This window comes from Erpetoichthys calabaricus, chromosome 4 (assembly GCF_900747795.2).
Source record: "Erpetoichthys calabaricus chromosome 4, fErpCal1.3, whole genome shotgun sequence".
Classification (NCBI taxonomy): Eukaryota; Metazoa; Chordata; class Cladistia; order Polypteriformes; family Polypteridae; genus Erpetoichthys; species Erpetoichthys calabaricus.
Genome location: NC_041397.2, coordinates 158,444,731 through 158,461,614, shown reverse-complemented (window position 1 = coordinate 158,461,614; position 16,884 = coordinate 158,444,731). Strand labels below are relative to the sequence as shown.

The 16,884-nt window shown below is 38.5% G+C and overlaps 1 protein-coding gene across 1 annotated transcript in view; it reads left to right on the top strand.

Moving 5' to 3' along the window:
* The window catches only part of paxbp1 (PAX3 and PAX7 binding protein 1), a 276,767-nt gene that overhangs the window by 221,548 nt on the left and 38,335 nt on the right, over nucleotides 1-16,884 (top strand). The window contains exons 12-13 of the mRNA XM_028799899.2: nucleotides 5,438-5,585; nucleotides 16,748-16,869. Of these exons, the coding sequence (XP_028655732.1) occupies nucleotides 5,438-5,585; nucleotides 16,748-16,869 (270 nt within the window). The remainder of the gene's footprint in view (nucleotides 1-5,437; nucleotides 5,586-16,747; nucleotides 16,870-16,884) is intronic.

The window sequence follows — 16,884 nt, the reverse complement described above, 5'->3', positions numbered from 1 at the left end:
CTCGTTCTTGGCCTCATACCCTCTATCTTCATTTTTATGGGCCTTTTCATGCAGTCACCATCTGCCTTTGACTGTACATGCTCAAAGCACCTGTTTCTCCTCACGTATATCACCTACTAAGTCTTTCTCTTTACTCTGAGTTTATTCTTCCTCTCACTCCATTGATACCTCACACATACACCAGAACATTCATGTGTCTGTTCTTTCTAGTTTTGCTTCATATTCCACCTTCATTGGCCATATGTTGCCTCTATAGCATATACTGCTCTTCACACTGCTTCATTGAAGGGACTCCTTTAGAAGTCAGAATGAGGGATGGCTGTTAGAACTTCTTCCACACACCTCTTACCATCACTATTGCTGCAATGCCTGTATTTAAAGCAGAAGAACTTCTATACTTTACCCCAAAACTACTCCATCACTGATATTCATGTTTGCGCTTACTATGTCAGCATTCTGCACTCATCTTAGTCTTTTCACAAAGGTCACAGTCACTGTCTGCAGACTACATGTGACTTCACACCACAGACTACATGTTTCATGCACCCACATTTGATATTAACACTTCTTTCCCACACACCATAGACTTCCACACCTTGGGCAGTCACCTTGGTCTTTCCTGTATTTTCTTTGAGACAATTTTCTTACTAACTAACTTTTCCATTTTACTATCTTTTCCTACTATCTTTTCCTTCAATTCTTCATTACTTTTTGCCAACAGTACTAGATCGTTGTCATGCAAGAGCTCAAATGGCAGTCCTTTATGCACTTGTCTCAGTATTTCCTCTGCCTTTCTTCACCTCAGAGGTTACTCTATCCCTATCTGCTGTCTTGACCTCTTGTGGCAACCTGGTAAAAGTCTTTCTCAAATGTACAAATGCATGATACAGTTTCTGTCACTTCACCTGTTGCTTTTCATTCATTTACCTGAAAAGAAAGGTCACATAACGTATTCTTTCCCAGGGATGAAAAAAACTGCATATTGCTTTCACTTGATTACTGTTTCTTTTCTCTATAACTCTACCTGCTTCAAAGGCTTGGGGTATTCCTGAGGTAAAAAAATAAGGTTGCCGTCCTACTTGTTTCTAGTAAAAGTTGCCTAAAGGAGTTTGGCACCAGAAAGGGCATCCACCCTTAAAATTTATGCTCAAATATCCCCCTTTGATTACAAGATACAAAGATGAGAGTTGCACAGTTTTATCAGAAAAGTGGTATCGATTATATTGAAAAAATGCTTCTTAGTTATTAAGGTCAGATTTTGAATGTATTTTTATGCAGTCAGTTTATAATAGTAAAACATTTTGTTAAATGAATAGTCTGCGTTGTTTTATAATCGTTCTTATGAATACCTAAATATTAATAGCAAAGTGCACATTCATGTATATAGCATTAATAAGTATGGGAAGCTTGGTTATATGTTAGTCTTCAACATATTTTAACAAATAATGTCAAGGGCCACTGGTTAATAAAAACCCTGAGCACAATTTAAATATTATTTATTGTATGGAACAGAGACACATCTTAGTTAAGTTCATTTGTTGCAACAGTTTCATTCCCCTAGCAACTCTGTGTCCTTATCATCGTCTGTTTTTAATTTTGTTACATTATTTTTTGTTGTTTTTAACAAAGCTATTATTCCTTATTAGGCAAAAAGAAGGGACTATAATAAAACTACATAGAAATGGGATATAGAATAAAGACTAATATAACTTGTTGCACATAAGTACTTCAAAGGCTGATCAAAGCATTGCCTTATGTTCTCTTTCATTCATACAAGCAAATCAGGTACACAGCAGACATTATGAAAATTGAAAAGGGCTCTGCTGCATTTCAAGCCAGTCATTGTCTGTGTTAAGTTTGCATGTTCTCCATGTGTTTGAGTAGGTTTTTTTCCACTTCCACAAAGACAAGCATATGTAATGAATTAAAAGTTACTGGTTCACAACATCTGCACAGTTAATTATAAATAATTAATATATAATATAGGTTTGGGGATTTGGTGAAGCTACAATGACGCCAGTGTATGTGTGTGCTTGTGTTCACCTTGCAACAGAGCAGCCTGAAAATCATGCTAGGGCTTATTTTCAGAGCAGGTCTTATTTTCAGGGGAAACACTGTAGTGATTGTGCATAAAAACAGAACAGGAAAAGTACTGAACAAGGCATAATATGCATCCATGGCCAGTGTGTCAGTGTTTTAAAACTGTAAAACTGCAGGTTCCTTGAACGGGATTATGGGATGTTCAGTTTTGAATGAACGATGTAACACGTGTAATGATCAAGCAGTGGTGAATTACAAACATCTTTGTGTTAGTTTGGTTTAGTTTAAGTTAGTGCAAGTTACAAAAAATATTTTATCTCTTACTGCATTGGTCTCCGTTTTTTGATATTTGATAGAGGCCAGCAATTGCCATTTTGTGTAGTTGCAGTAATTGTTCAATTTCATGTATTTATTGATATATATTGACTTAATGGTGTATGCAGATCTGTTTGAATTATTAAAGATGCTGTGCCACTTAATAGTGTGAATATGACCTAACTGATGCACATGCTAACTTGAGCTGTAGCCAAGGCACCATGAATTTAATCAGAATGTATAAATAAATATGTGCTTTTTATTTTTCTGAAAGGTATTCTTACCACTAGATTGGGGGATCCAGTCCTCTTTCACAGGTTAATCTTGTTTGTTTAGCAGGTATATATAGTAGCGCTGTAAAATCCAGATGATTTCACCTTCCTGTTTTCCCGGTCACAAGAAATTCTTCCAAAATGGATTCTTACCTTGAGCAAGACAGCTAGCCTCACACTGTTCCCAACTGGAACACTGTCAGTATCTGCCATCACCATTACCCTGTGCATTATTACTGAGATGATGCCCCATAAAGGCAAGCACTAATGCATGCCTGGGTTCTGATTTATTAGTTTCCTTAAAAAGTCTATGTCCTCCTTCTTGAACCCTCCTAGTTTAAAAGATGCACTCATTTACTGCTACTTGGACATCTCACCCTGTCCAACCTTTGGCTCCATGCACTTACACTTTCACCTTTTGCCTACTGTCATTCTGCTTAGGGATCACTTGTTGTTCTACTGTGTTTGCTATGCAAATCTAGTCTTCTCATATACTTTGACATTACATACATGTTTTGTGTGGTGCCTTTTGTACAGTCAGGTCGTCCGAAGCAATATATTTGACAAGTTGTGAAAACAAGATATGAAAAAGAATCAAAATAGGTTGAAAATGATATTAAAGATTCAAAAAATAAACCAGGGAAATAGAAGCAGAAACTCTCCCTCAAATTAGTTTCAAGATGAACTGAAATTATGTTTCAACCCTGGTCTCTTTCATTTCATTTTAAATCCTATTCCTACTGCATGTACCCCATCTAGTCATGTTCTATGTTCAGTTCTCAACATGTCAAAGTGGGCCTTTCTCACACTTGCTCAGTGACCTGCATGTGCACTAAATTAAAGTTATCAATTCACACTTTCTGCACTAATGTGAAAATTATTTATTTTTTTACCCTCAATTTTAAAGGAATACTCCACCCAAAAATTATATTTAAGTGTTACTTACTCTATGTACTGCAGTATGTAGTGGTGTTCAGAAAAAAAAAACTTATCTCTTATTTATGTTTTGAGAAATTAAGTATTGAATATTCACAATATTCACATTCAATAACATTGATAGGTGATTAGCGCTGGACAGTGGCATCGAAGAAGAAGAAAAAGTTCTCAAGTAAATTGTCACGTAATCCACACGTCTGATATCAATTTGTATGGTCAAAGCATGCAAGATGTGTACATTTTTGATAAAGTATTATTAATGGTTACTTTCAGAAAGCTCTGTATTGAGTGTCAACAAGAAAGATGTTATTCCTACAATACTGTGCATTTTTTGACAGCATTCTTCAGCAGTGATTGAGGGGAAGAGGCAGTTCTTCAGTTCAAATGCACATTAAACTTGAAAAGTAGCATCTGAACAAGTCAAATTCATGGAAATGTTTGCAAAGAAATAGAGCTTATAGTAAAATATTCAGTTACAATATTGTAAATATTTAGATCCTTAGATTATTCATTTCTTCAGATTGGCAATTGTATATTATATATCTTATTAACAGGTTTCTAAAAAGTAAGCATATTTTCATGCTGAAACACCAGTATTCACAGAAATTGTTACACATAACTTTATATAGTATATAAACTCAATACAGTCTACCTTTTGCATAATAAGCATTGTTAAAAATGTTCTAGTAGCCATAAAGTTCTCAATTAAATGGTTTAATGACGAGCAGTAAAGAGACTTAATGAAGTGATCATAACTGTTGCACCATTGGCCTATTCTTTTGGTCATTTTTGCTAGCTAAACATGTAATACAGTAGCTTGCAGGAAAATAATGTGTCTAGAAGTCATACTGTCCATTTTTTCATTACTGTACCTGTACATTTCTTGGACATAAATATTTTTAGTGAACTTCTGACTTTGTACTTTTAAATTATAGTAACATTTTGTTATTTATACCCTGTTGATGGTTATATTAATGTCATGCTGAGATGTTTGTTGAAGTATGTATTGCATCATTTACCACTGCTATTGCATTTAACGTTAGCCTTTTTTTTTTTATATAACTTTTATTGAATTTATTTAAAGCATGTAACATTCTATACAATCAAGTAATGTTAGCTTTGAAAATAAATACATTTTTTTGAGACTTTGCTTTTTTAAGCATTATAGTAATTAAAGCATTTTAAGGAATTTATTTGTATTAGTAAAAAGTTTTATTCAATTGTTGCTGAACAATAAGCCTGCAGCATTTCAATTTGTTAATAAAAAATGAACAGTTAACCCTTACGGTCTACAATGTATTTTAATTGTTAAAAATACCTTTGATAACATTTTATTGTAGGACTTTTTGCTAATACATGGCTTTTTATAAAAAAACAAAAAGCTACAGAAAATATCTTTTTCATAAAGTCATTTTTTGTAATAAAACAAATGTCTTTATTTAAAGTATAGTGGCAGGTTTTCTTTTAGGTTGGAATTGAGTTGGTGTTAAAAATAAGTAAGTAATGTAGGACTGTATTTTGTTTTGTACTATACTTCACATTACCTTTTATTATAGCAGTTTCAGATTTTGAAGTGATCACATGTATCTGAAGAACTATTTTAATTTTTTCCCTCCTTGGAATTCTTGATACATTTTTGATGAAGTAAAAGGGAGGACGTGTTCTAGATAAAATTTGAAAGCTACTTTATTTCTGCCTCTGTTAAGAGTTTACTTGCTTGTTTTCTAAGAAAAATAAGGAGGGAAACAGTCAGCAGCATCTTAGTATTTTAAACCATAAAAGCTCACTCAAATTATATGCTTTTGATTACCTAGATTTAGTAGTGTACCAAAATTTATGGTAAACTTTTAAAAGTTCTCCTTTCTTTACAACAGGCAAACTGTCCTGATTTTGAATCTATGATCTGGTTTGAATCTTTGCTCTTTTATGGCTGTGATGAAGAGGAAGAGACACAAAAAGGTGATGTTGATGTTCATCTTCTTCCATCAATAGTTGAGAGGGTAATCATTCCAAAGCTTGCAGGTAAGGGGTTTGCAAAGATATGTTTCAAATAGTCCTTAACATTTTTATCAGAAAATCAGATATAGTAACAGGAAAATAAATGTTCTACTACAAGTTTCATTAGACCTCTATGCTGTACTGTTTAGGTAGCAAAGTGACATAAACATAACCAAAGGACAAGGAGCCTGTCTGCTTTTATGAAATAGGCAGAGCATCAAAAAGAAATAAGTGATTGTGCAGAAGACTTCTCCAGGCACAATAAGCACTCTTAACTTCTAACTCTGTCAGACCCTTTAATTGCTTTTGGAGTCATGGTCTGCAGGGAATTTTACCTTCTGCCTTCTTTAAAAGGGCAACAAAGTTTCACTTTTTGACTAGGATCATGAGCTACCACATTAGCTAGTGTTTTTCACTCTCCATAGTTGGGCTCCTTATACATTGCCTATTCTTTAGAATCCTGTGGAAACAGTACACATTTATGCATAAGTTATGGTCTCTCTTGCCTTTGAGACCCTAACATATGCCCTCCTAAGGCACCTTGCTTTACAGGACATAATATTCCATGCTGTCCTTTGTTTTTGCCAGTGCTGATCTCTTTATCTCCTACAGAAGACTTGTATTGTGTAGTGTTTTTTTTTTTTTTTTTTTTTTATACCAATCCCTGTGTCACTCCTGAGGTGCCCTTTACCCGTTGCAAGCCGGGCCCCAATTCACAACATTTTAATTGCTTCTTAGACAGGTTTTTGTCTAGTAGAGTCATTTTTGTCTTATATTACTGTCTCAGCTTTGACCACATTGTCCAGTAGTTTTAAATTGGCACTGTAGTTGCAGCTTTGTTATAGTCCAGGGGTTATAAAATTTTAGAGAGTTGCAGAGTAACAAGAGCTTGCTGAAAATATGGTGATTACTGATCTGAGATGGAAAATCTGTAAAAGATTTACCTGTTCTCATATTCACTAGTCCACTGTGGATTGAACAACATTTTGTCATATTTATATACATAATCTATAAAATGTTTTGTGGTATAATGATGTACATAGGTGTGTTTTCCACATTAATCGTAGTGCTATAATTAACTAAGAAGCTAAACTTAGCTATCTATTTGCACCCGCTCATTCTCACTGCTGTTGATAGTACTAGGGTGTTGTACCGTGTTAGCCATTATGAATGTAGTGAGAAGTCAAGCAAAATGACACCTTTTATTGGCTAACTAAAATGATTACAATATGCCTCTTGCATGAAGGAGGGGCCTGAGTTACCTTGAAAGCTTGGATATGGAAATCTTTTTAGTTAGGCAATAAAAGGTGTCATTTTGCTTGACTTCTTACTGCTGTTGATAGTAATTCACAGGAATAGATTAGCCACTTCTTTTTTTTGCACAATGGACTAAAGCAGTTAATATTCCACATTTTGAATGCTTGTGAATCTTACCTGTCGTAATACAGGTACACTAATCAAATTATCTGTCAGACATGGCACACTCTTTTATATACATCAGTGGACTGTGATATTTAATATGTGCTCCAAGGAGATAGACCACTTTATTTCATTGTTTTGTGACAAGGGAGATTCCGTTGTTAAATTTAGTTGAATTTTGTTTGGCTCAATACCAATACAGCATTCAAATTTACTGGCAAATTTAGCATGCACCCATCCTGTCCCCTTCATATAAACACCGCCAGACTAATTATAATATTTAAGTGACACTCATAATGGTAAAATAACTTTGGACCACTTTAATTTTACAGTTTTGTTTCAAAACATATTGCTGTGTTAAACTGCATTTAACTTTTGCCTAGCAAAACAAAGATGTAACAGCCATTTCTCATGACAAACATTGCAAACTCCTATATCTACAACACAGGTCAGACTAGGTTAGGTTAGAATAACTGCCTTTAACAATGCACAAAATAATAATTCAGAATTTAGCACCCAGCAAGTATCAGAATTTGAAATATTTATTCCTCTAGGAAAAAATAGTTCTTACAATTTTTGCTCTTCACCCATGGGAACCTAAATCTGAATAATCCGTTGGCTGAATGTACACTGTAAGTTTGTCAAAGAGAGTGTGAGGGTCTTTAATGTAGTGATACAATATAAAATATGAAGACATCCATCTTTCAGACTTATTTTTAGACAATTATCCACCAGATATTTAAAAAAATGGATATATGGTCAATAGTTTAAAAACAAACCATGGATCAGTAGCTTCCACATTGGTAGTTTTTTATTTGCAGCAACTAAGCAATTTTCAATTGACACTGGATCGCAAAAATCAGATGAGTCTTCTAGTATGAGAAATTTATATTTTATCCATAGCTGTTTTTTTTGATAGATAGATAGATAGATAGATAGATAGATAGATAGATAGATAGATAGATAGATAGATAGATAGATAGATAGATAGATAGATAGATAGATAGATAGATAGATAGATATACGTGTGTGTGTGTATATGTATGTATATATATATATATATATATATATATTAACTGCTCAAAAATTAAAGGAACACTTTGAAAAAAGGATGCTCTACTACAGTATTGGCACGTAGGCTTATACTGCCCAACTGGCTGAATCCTAAATCTCCTATTCTAAGTCAGCGGGTAACATGTTATTTACTATTTGAAACTAGAAAAAATCAAATTTGCACTTAGAGGATCTATACAAAACTTTTTCAAAGCCTGGCAGGATCTAATCAATAACATTTTATAATAAGCATTTAAATTGAGGAAGCAGGTTCTCTCCCCTCTTTTACTCCATTTATCTTTATTCATTTATTAATTTATCTATTTATTTTTGCTAGCTTAAAGTTTTACCCCGCTGGCCTAGCTCTCTTTTTCAGGGGTGGGGGTTGATTTGTTTTGAACCTATTTTTGTAAAAGTTGATTTATTTGTATGGAATGTTATTTTAATAAAAGCAAAAAAAAAAAGAAAAGAAATAAAAGAAAAAAAGATGCAACTTCGTTTGATGGAAATGAAAATTATCAACCTACACAGGTATAGAGTACCATTAGCCAACAGGGTTCTGATGGAAATTGGGCTACTTTAGGCCGAAGAGGGAGAAGGATGGAGACATGTCCGGAGGAAAGAGGAGAGGAGGAAGGTAAAGAGAGTGGAACTGAAGGTTGGAACTTTGAATGTTGGCAGTATGACTGGTAAGGGGAGAGAGTTGGCCAATATGATAGAGAGGGGGAAGGTTGAAGTATTGTGCGTGCAAGAGACTAAATGGAAGGGGAGTAAGGCCAGGTAGATCAGAGGTGGATTCACATTGTTCTCTCATGGTGTGGATGGAGAAATGGGGTAGGGGTTATTCTGAAGGAACAGTATGTCAAAAATGTTTTGGAAGTGAAAACAGTGTCATTTAGAGTAATGATTATGAAGCTGGATATAGGAAGTATGATGATGAATGAGATTAGTGCAGATGCCCTGCAAGTTGGATGTGCGATGGATGAGAAAAGATTTCATCAGTGAGTTGGATGAAGTGATGGACTGTGTACCCAAGGGACAGAAAGTGGTGATTGGAGCGGATTTCAATGGACATGTTAGTGAACAGAAGAGGTGTTGGGTAGGTATGGTGTCGAGGAGAAGAATGAAGGACAGATGATAGTAGATTTTGAAAAAAAGATGCGCATGGCTGTGGTGAATACATATTTTAAGAAGAGGGAGGAACATAGGATGACATAAAAGAGTGGAGGAAGATCCACACAGGTAGATTATATCCTATGCAGAAGATTCAATCTGAAGGAGATTGAAGACTGCAAAGTGATGGCAGGTTAAAGTGTTAGACAGCATAGGATGGTGGTCTGTAGGAAGACGTTGTAGATCAAGAAGAAGAGGAGGAGAGTGAGGGCAGAGCCAAGGATCAAATGGTGGAAATTGAAAAAGGAAGACTGCAAGGTTGAGTTTAGGGAGGAGGTAAGACAGGCAGTGGGTGGCAATGAAGAGTTACCAGACAGCTGGGCAACTACAACAGAAGTAGTAAGGGTGACAGCAAGAAGGGTGCTTGATGTGACATCTGGACAGAAGGAGGAAAAGGAAACCTGGCTCTGACCCCAAGGGGTATGCGAAAACTATCAAATTCCTAATACAAGAACACAAAAAAGGTGAAGAGAGAGGACGTGAAGGCTAAAGAAAAGGCGTATGATGAATTGTATGAGAGGTTGGACACTAAGGACGGAGAAAAGTACCTGTACCAATTGGCTACACAGGGGGACCAAGATGGGAAAGATGTGCAGCAGGTTAGGGTGATAACGGTTAAAGATGGAAACATACAAGCGAGGAGGGTATGTTGAGAAGGTGGAAAGAGTACTTTGAGAGACTGATGAATGAAGAGAATGAGAGAGAGAAAGTTGGATGATGTGCCGATAGTGAATCAGCAAGGAGGAAGTAAGGACATCTATGAACAGGATGAAGAATGGAAAGGCCATTGGTGCAGATGACATACCTATGGAAGCATGGAGTGTTTAGGAGAGATGGCAGTGGAGTTTTTAACCAGATTGTTTAATAGAATCTTGGAAAGTGACAGGATGCCTGAGGAGTGGAGAAGAAGTGTACTGGTACTGATTTTTAAGAATAAGGGGGATGTGCAGAGCTGTAGTAACTACAGGGAGATGAATTTGATGTGTCACAGCATGAAGATACAAGGAAGAGTAGTGAAAGCTAGGTTAAACTCTTTTAGGGCGGATGTCGACTTTTGTCGACAGGAGGGGTTGAGGGCGAATGTCGACAAAAGTCGACATCCAGTGATAGAGGGCAACAATCAGCTGTTAATGGCGACAAAACTCACTGTAATGTCACAGGCATTCCCTCTCTGCTTGGAGGAATGTTAGACTCATTGACTCAGCAACTGATCCTTGCGTGTGTGTGAGTTGCGATTTGTAAACAAATGCAAACAAAAGCAAGATGGCATCAACATCTCACGAGGGAGCGAAGTGAGTGCAGAAAAGAAAATACTCGGCATATAATAAATAAAATAAGTCATTACATTTATATAGCGCTTTTCTCAGTACTCAAAGCACTATCCACACAGGGAGGAACCAGGAAGTGAACCCACAATCTTCCACAGTCTCCTTACTGCAAAGCAGAAGCACTACCACTGCGCCATCTGTGAGGACATATGACATTTTGCGCATTATCGCGGAGTCGGACTCTGATTTTTCAGAGTCAGATTTCATTGACAGTGATCAGGAGATCGAGCAAGAGATTGAGGAGCCGGCATCAGCCGATTGGAGACCAGCCAATGCCGCCCCAGCTGCTCGGCTGGCAGCTGAGCGCATTTGCGCTGCCGATGCACCTACGGCAAGGTTCGCGTGGGAGGAATACCCAGAAATTGATCCGTGTGAGCCGAACTGGCTAATGGACTTCACTTAAAGGCACGGCTTGCAGCTGGACACAACGGATTACAAGCCGCTGGACTATTTCAGTCTGTTTTTTCTCTTGAGGCAGTTTTTTCCTTGATATCAGACGAGACAAATTGGTATGCAGAGCAATTTTTTGAATCGTGGGATGCGCTTGCTCCGCATTCTCGTTTTTCGAAGTGGAAACCCACAACAAAAGACGAGATGAAAGGCTTTGTGGCATTACAGATAGAGATGGGACTAGACTGGCGATATAATTTCAGGGAGCATTGGTCCAAACGTACTTTGTCACCTGGTGGCTTTGGACAGGTTATGCCGCGTGATAGGTACGTGCTGCTACAAAGCTTTATTCACTTCTGTGATAACCTGAAGCAAATCCCAAGGGGTGAGCCAGGCTATAACCCCATGTGTAAAGTTCAGCCCCTGCTTGACATAGTGGAGCCAACATATAAACAATTTTATCAGCCTGGCCGTGATTTGTCTGTGGATGAATCAATGATAAAATATAAGGGATGGCTTTTTTTCCGCCAATATATGCCAGACAAGCCCACAAAGTATGGCATAAAGGATTTTGTACTGGCAGAAGCAAACACTGGTTTCTGCCTGAAAGTAATTACTTATACTGGAAAGCATTCCTTTCAAAGAGAGAACTGTCCCTTGACAAGTCAGGTTGTGCTGGAGCTGCTTCAGAGCTATGAACATTTGGGTCATGTTGTGTACATGGACAATTTTTATACATCACCAGAATTGTTCATAGATCTACAGAGCAGGGGAATTGGAGCTTGTGGCACAGTGAGGGTGAACAGGAGACACATGCCTTTACAGTTGAAGCCAGACAGGCTGAAGATGAAAAGAGGTGACAATCCTGTTTTCATGCGGGCGGATAACTTGGTGGCATTGGCATGGCATGATATCAAACGGGTGACTTGTCTTACTACAGTTCACACCAACAATTTATGTGAGAAAGTAATTTTGTTCAAAGGGAAACCCAGAAGGAAGGAAGCTGGACAAGCCCGTTGCACTTGAGGAGTACAATTGTAAAATGGCTGGAGTTGATCGACTGGATCAGATGCTGGGGTCATATGATTATGGCCATAAGTCCACCAAGTGGTACCACACTGTGTACCATCGCATGCGTGAGATTGCACTCACAAATGGATATATATTATTCAAGCAAGCAAACGGTGACAGCACTATGACTGCGGCAGATTTCCGCAAGAAGGTGGTTGACAGCTTGCTGGCAGATTATGTTGGAGTGCCTTTGGCAAAGCGAGGAAGGCCATTACAAAGAGCAGTGCCAGACAGGTTGACTCAGCGCCACTTTCCTGCAACATATGAGGACAAAAAGTACAAGCCTGACTGTGTTGTGTGCAGCAACAGACAACTGAAAAAGAGGCACCAGTGCAACACGTATTGTAAGCAGTGCAATGTGGCAATGCATGCAATTGGCTGCTTTGAGCGTTGTCAAACTTTGCAGGACTTTGCTTTGTAACATGTACAGTATGTGAAATAATAATATGTTAAATTGTATAGTATGCAGGCTCATACAAAATGCAAAACAGTTATATTAGTCAAAAATAAATATTTTTTGTTGATTTGATATGTTAAACAAATGTTTTGTGTTCTTTTTTTAAAAAAAGTTAGTTTTTGGAAAAATATTCAGCCCTGGGAGAAAAGAAACAAAAAAAAAATTAGCCCTAAAAGAGTTAAGAAGGGAGGTGATAATTAGTGAGCAGCCGTATGGTTTCATGCCAGGAAAGAGAACTACAGATGATATGTTTGCTCTGAGGGTGTTGATAGAGAATATAGAGTATAGAGAAGACCAGAAGGAGTTGAATTGTGTCTTTATGGACCAGGAGAAAGCATATGACAGGGTTCCTCGAGAGGAGTTCTGGTATTATATGAGCAAGTCTGGAGTGGCAGAGAAGTATGTAAGAGTGGTACAGGATATGTATGAGGTAAGTATGAAAGGGGTAAAGTCTGCAGTAGGAGTGATAGATGCATTCAACGTAGAGGTCGGAATTACATCAGGGGTCAGCTCTGAGCCCTTTCTTATTTGCAATGGTGATGGACAGGTTGACAGATGAGATTAGACAGGAGTCCCCTTGGACTATGATGTTTGCTGATTACATTGTGATCTGTAGCAAGAGTAGGGAGCAGGTTGAGGAGACCCTGGAGAAGTGGAGATATGCTCTAGAGAGGAGAGGAATGAAGGTCAGTAGAAACAAGACAGAATACATGTTTGTAAATGAGAGGGAGGTCAGTGTAATGGTGAGGATGCAAGGAGTAGAGTTTGTGAAGGTGGATGAGTTTAAATACTTGGGTTCAACAGTACAGAGTAATGGGGATTGTGGAAGAGAGGTGAAAAAGAGAGTGCAGGCAGGGTGGAATGGGTGGAGAAGAGTGTCAGGAGTGATTTGTGACAGACGGATATTAGCAAGAGTGAAAGGGAAGGTCTATAGGACAGTAGTGAGACCAGCTCTGTTATATGGGTTATAGACGGTGGCACTGACCAGAAAGCAGGAGATTTTTTTTTGTTCTTTATTTCGCCATATACAATTTCTTGTATTAGGAATTTGTTAGATTTCGCATACCCCTTGGAGATGGTCCTGGAGGTGGCATAGTTAAAGATGCTAAGATTTTCATTGGGTGTGACGAGGATGGACAGGATTAGAAACGAGTACATTAGAGGGTTGGCTCATGTTGAAAGTTTGGAAGACAAAGTAAGAGAAGTGAGATTGCATTGGTTTGGACAAGGGTATGTTGGGAAAAGAAAGTTAAAGATAGAGCTGCCAGGCAGAGGAAAAGAGAAGGTTTATGGATGTGGTGAGAGGACATGCAGGTGATGGGTGTAACAGAGCAAGATGCAGAGAACAGGAAGATATGGCAAAAGATGATCCGCTGTGGCAACCCCTAACAGGAACAGTCAAAAGAAGATGATGATCAATCTACAGAGGGCTGAATTCAAAGACACCTCAAAAATCAAAGTTAAAAAATGATGTAGTAAGCTAGTCCAACTTGTCGAAATTTCATTGCAGCAACTCAGAATCATACTCCTTAGTTTGTATGGCCCCCACATGCTTGTATGCATGCCTGGCAACGTCTGGGCATGCTCCTAATGAGACGATGGATGGTGTCCTGGGGGATCTCCTCCCAGATCTGGACCAGGGAATCGCTGAGCTCCTGGACAGTCTGAGGTGTAACCTGGTATCGACGGATGGACCGAAACATAATGTCCCAGAGGTGTTTGTTCTATTGGATTTAGGTGGAATCAATTCCTTCATCTTCGAAGAACTGCCTGCATATTCTCGCCACGTGAGGCTGGGCATTGTCATGCACCAGGATGAACCCAGGACCCACTGCAACAGCATAGGGTCTGACAGTGAGTCCAAGGATTTCATCTCAATACCTAATGGCAGTCAAGGTGACGTTGTCTAGCCTGTAGAGGTCTGTGTTTCCCTCAATGGATATGCCTCTCCAGACCATGACTGACCCACCCCCAAACCAGTCATGCTGAAGGATGTTACAGGCAGCATAACGTTCTCCATGGCTTCTCCAGACCCTTTCACAGCTGTCGCATGGGCTCAGGGTGAACCTGCTGTTGTCTGTAAAAAAGCACAGCACGCCTCTCATCTTGTTCCTCCTTGCCAAAAAGAGCAGATTTCGGTCCTGCTGATGGGTTAAGGACCTTTTACAGCCCTGTCCAGCTCTCCTAGAGTAACTGCCTGTCTCCTGGAAACTCCTCCATTCCCTTGAGACTGTGCTGGGAAACATAGAAAACCTTCTGGCAATGGCCCATATTGATGTGCCATCCTGGAAAAGTTGGACTACCTGTGCAACCTCTGTAGGGTCCAGGTATCGCCTCATGCTACCAGTAGTGACACTGACCGTAGCCAAATGCAAAAAGTGAAAAAAACAGTCAGTAAAGATAAGGAGGGAAAAGTGTCAGTGGCCTCCACCTGTTAAACCATTCCTGTTTTGGGGATCATCTCTTTGTTGCCCCTCTAGTGCACCTGTTGTTAATTTCATTAACACCAAAGCAGCTGAAACTGATTAACAACCCTCTCTGCTACTTAACTGAATAGACCAATATCCCAGAAGTTTCATTGACCTGGTGCTATACTCTGATTAAAAAGTGTTCCTTTAATTTTTTTGAGAGATAGATAGATACAGTGCATCCGGAAAGTATTCACAGCGTATCACTTTTTCCACATTTTGTTATGTTACAGCCTTATTCCAAAATGGATTAAATTCATTTTTTTCCTCAGAATTCTACACACAACAGCCGATAATGACAATGTGAAAAAAGTTTACTTGAGGTTTTTGCAAATTTATTAAAAATAAAAAAACTGAGAAATCACATGTACATAAGTATTCACAGCCTTTGCTCAATACTTTGTCGATGCACCCTTGGCAGCAAATACAGCCTCAAGTCTTTTTGAATATGATGCCACAAGCTTGGCACACCTATCCTTGGCCAGTTTCGCCCATTCCTGTTTGCAGCACCTCTCAAGCTCCATCAGGCTGGATGGGAAGCGTCGGTGCACAGCCATTTTAAGATCTCTCCTGAGATGTTCAATCAGATTCAAGTCTGGGCTCTGGCTGGGCCACTCAAGGACATTCACAGAGTTGTCCTGAAGCCACTCCTTTGCCTGGTTTCCTCCAAACGTGACGCCTGGCATTCACACCAAAGAGTTCATTCTTTGTCTCATCATACCAGAGAATTTTTTTTTCTCATGATCTGAGAGTCCTTCAGGTGCCTTTTGGCAAACTCCAGGCGGGCTGCCATGTACCTTTTACTAAGGAGTGACTTCCGTCTGGTCACTCTACCATACAGGCCTGATTGGTGGATTGCTGCAGAGATGATTGTCCTTCTGGAAGGTTCTCCTCTCTCCACAGAGGACATCTGGAGCTCTGACAGAGTGACCATCGGGTTCTTGGTCACCTCCCTGACTAAGGCCCTTCTCCCCCGATCGCTCAGTTTAGATGTCCGGCTAGCTCTAGGACGAGTCCTGGTGGTTTTGAACTTCTTCCACTTACGGATGATGGAGGCCACTGTGCTCATTGGGACCTTCAAAGCAGCAGAATTTTTTTTCTGTAACCTTCCCCAGATTTGTGTCTCGAGGCAATCCTGTCTCGGAGGTCTACAGACAATTCCTTTGACTTCATGCTTGGTTTGTGCTCTGACATGAACTGTCAACTGTGGGACCTTATATAGACAGGTGTGTGCCTTTCCAAATCATGTCCAATCAACTGAATTTACCACAGGTGGACTCCAATTAAGCTGCAGAAACATCTCAAGGATGATCAGGGGAAACAGGATGCACCTGTGCTCAATTTTGAGCTTCATGGCTAAGGCTGTGAATACTTATGTACATGTGCTTTCTCAAATTTTTTTATTTTTAATAAATTTGCAAAAATCTCAAGTAAACTTTTTTCACGTTGTCATTATGGGGTGTTGTGTGTAGAATTCTGAGGAAAAAAATGAATTTAATCCATTTTGGAATAAGGCTGTAACATAACAAAATGTGGAAAAAGTGATGCGCTGTGAATACTTTCCGGATGCACTGTAGATAGATAGATAGATAGATAGATAGATAGATAGATAGATAGATAGATAGATAGATAGATAGATAGATAGATAGATAGATAGATAGATTACATTTATACGTAGATAGTAATTCTTTTATAAATTAATTTATTAAACATTTACCGCAAAGTCAAATTTTTGTAGGTTTCATTTTTTTAATTATGGATAAATTTTATAAATTTGCTCAGCAGCTGCACTGTTCTCTTAATTATTAATTCTGTCTTATCTTTTAGTTTTAATTGATGAAGTATGGGATCCCATGTCAACTAGTCAAAGTGCACGGCTGGTATCTTTTGTGAAGAAATTAATTAATGGCTATCCTTCAGTTCTAAATGGTGAAAACAAAAGCACACAGGTAATATATGCCATC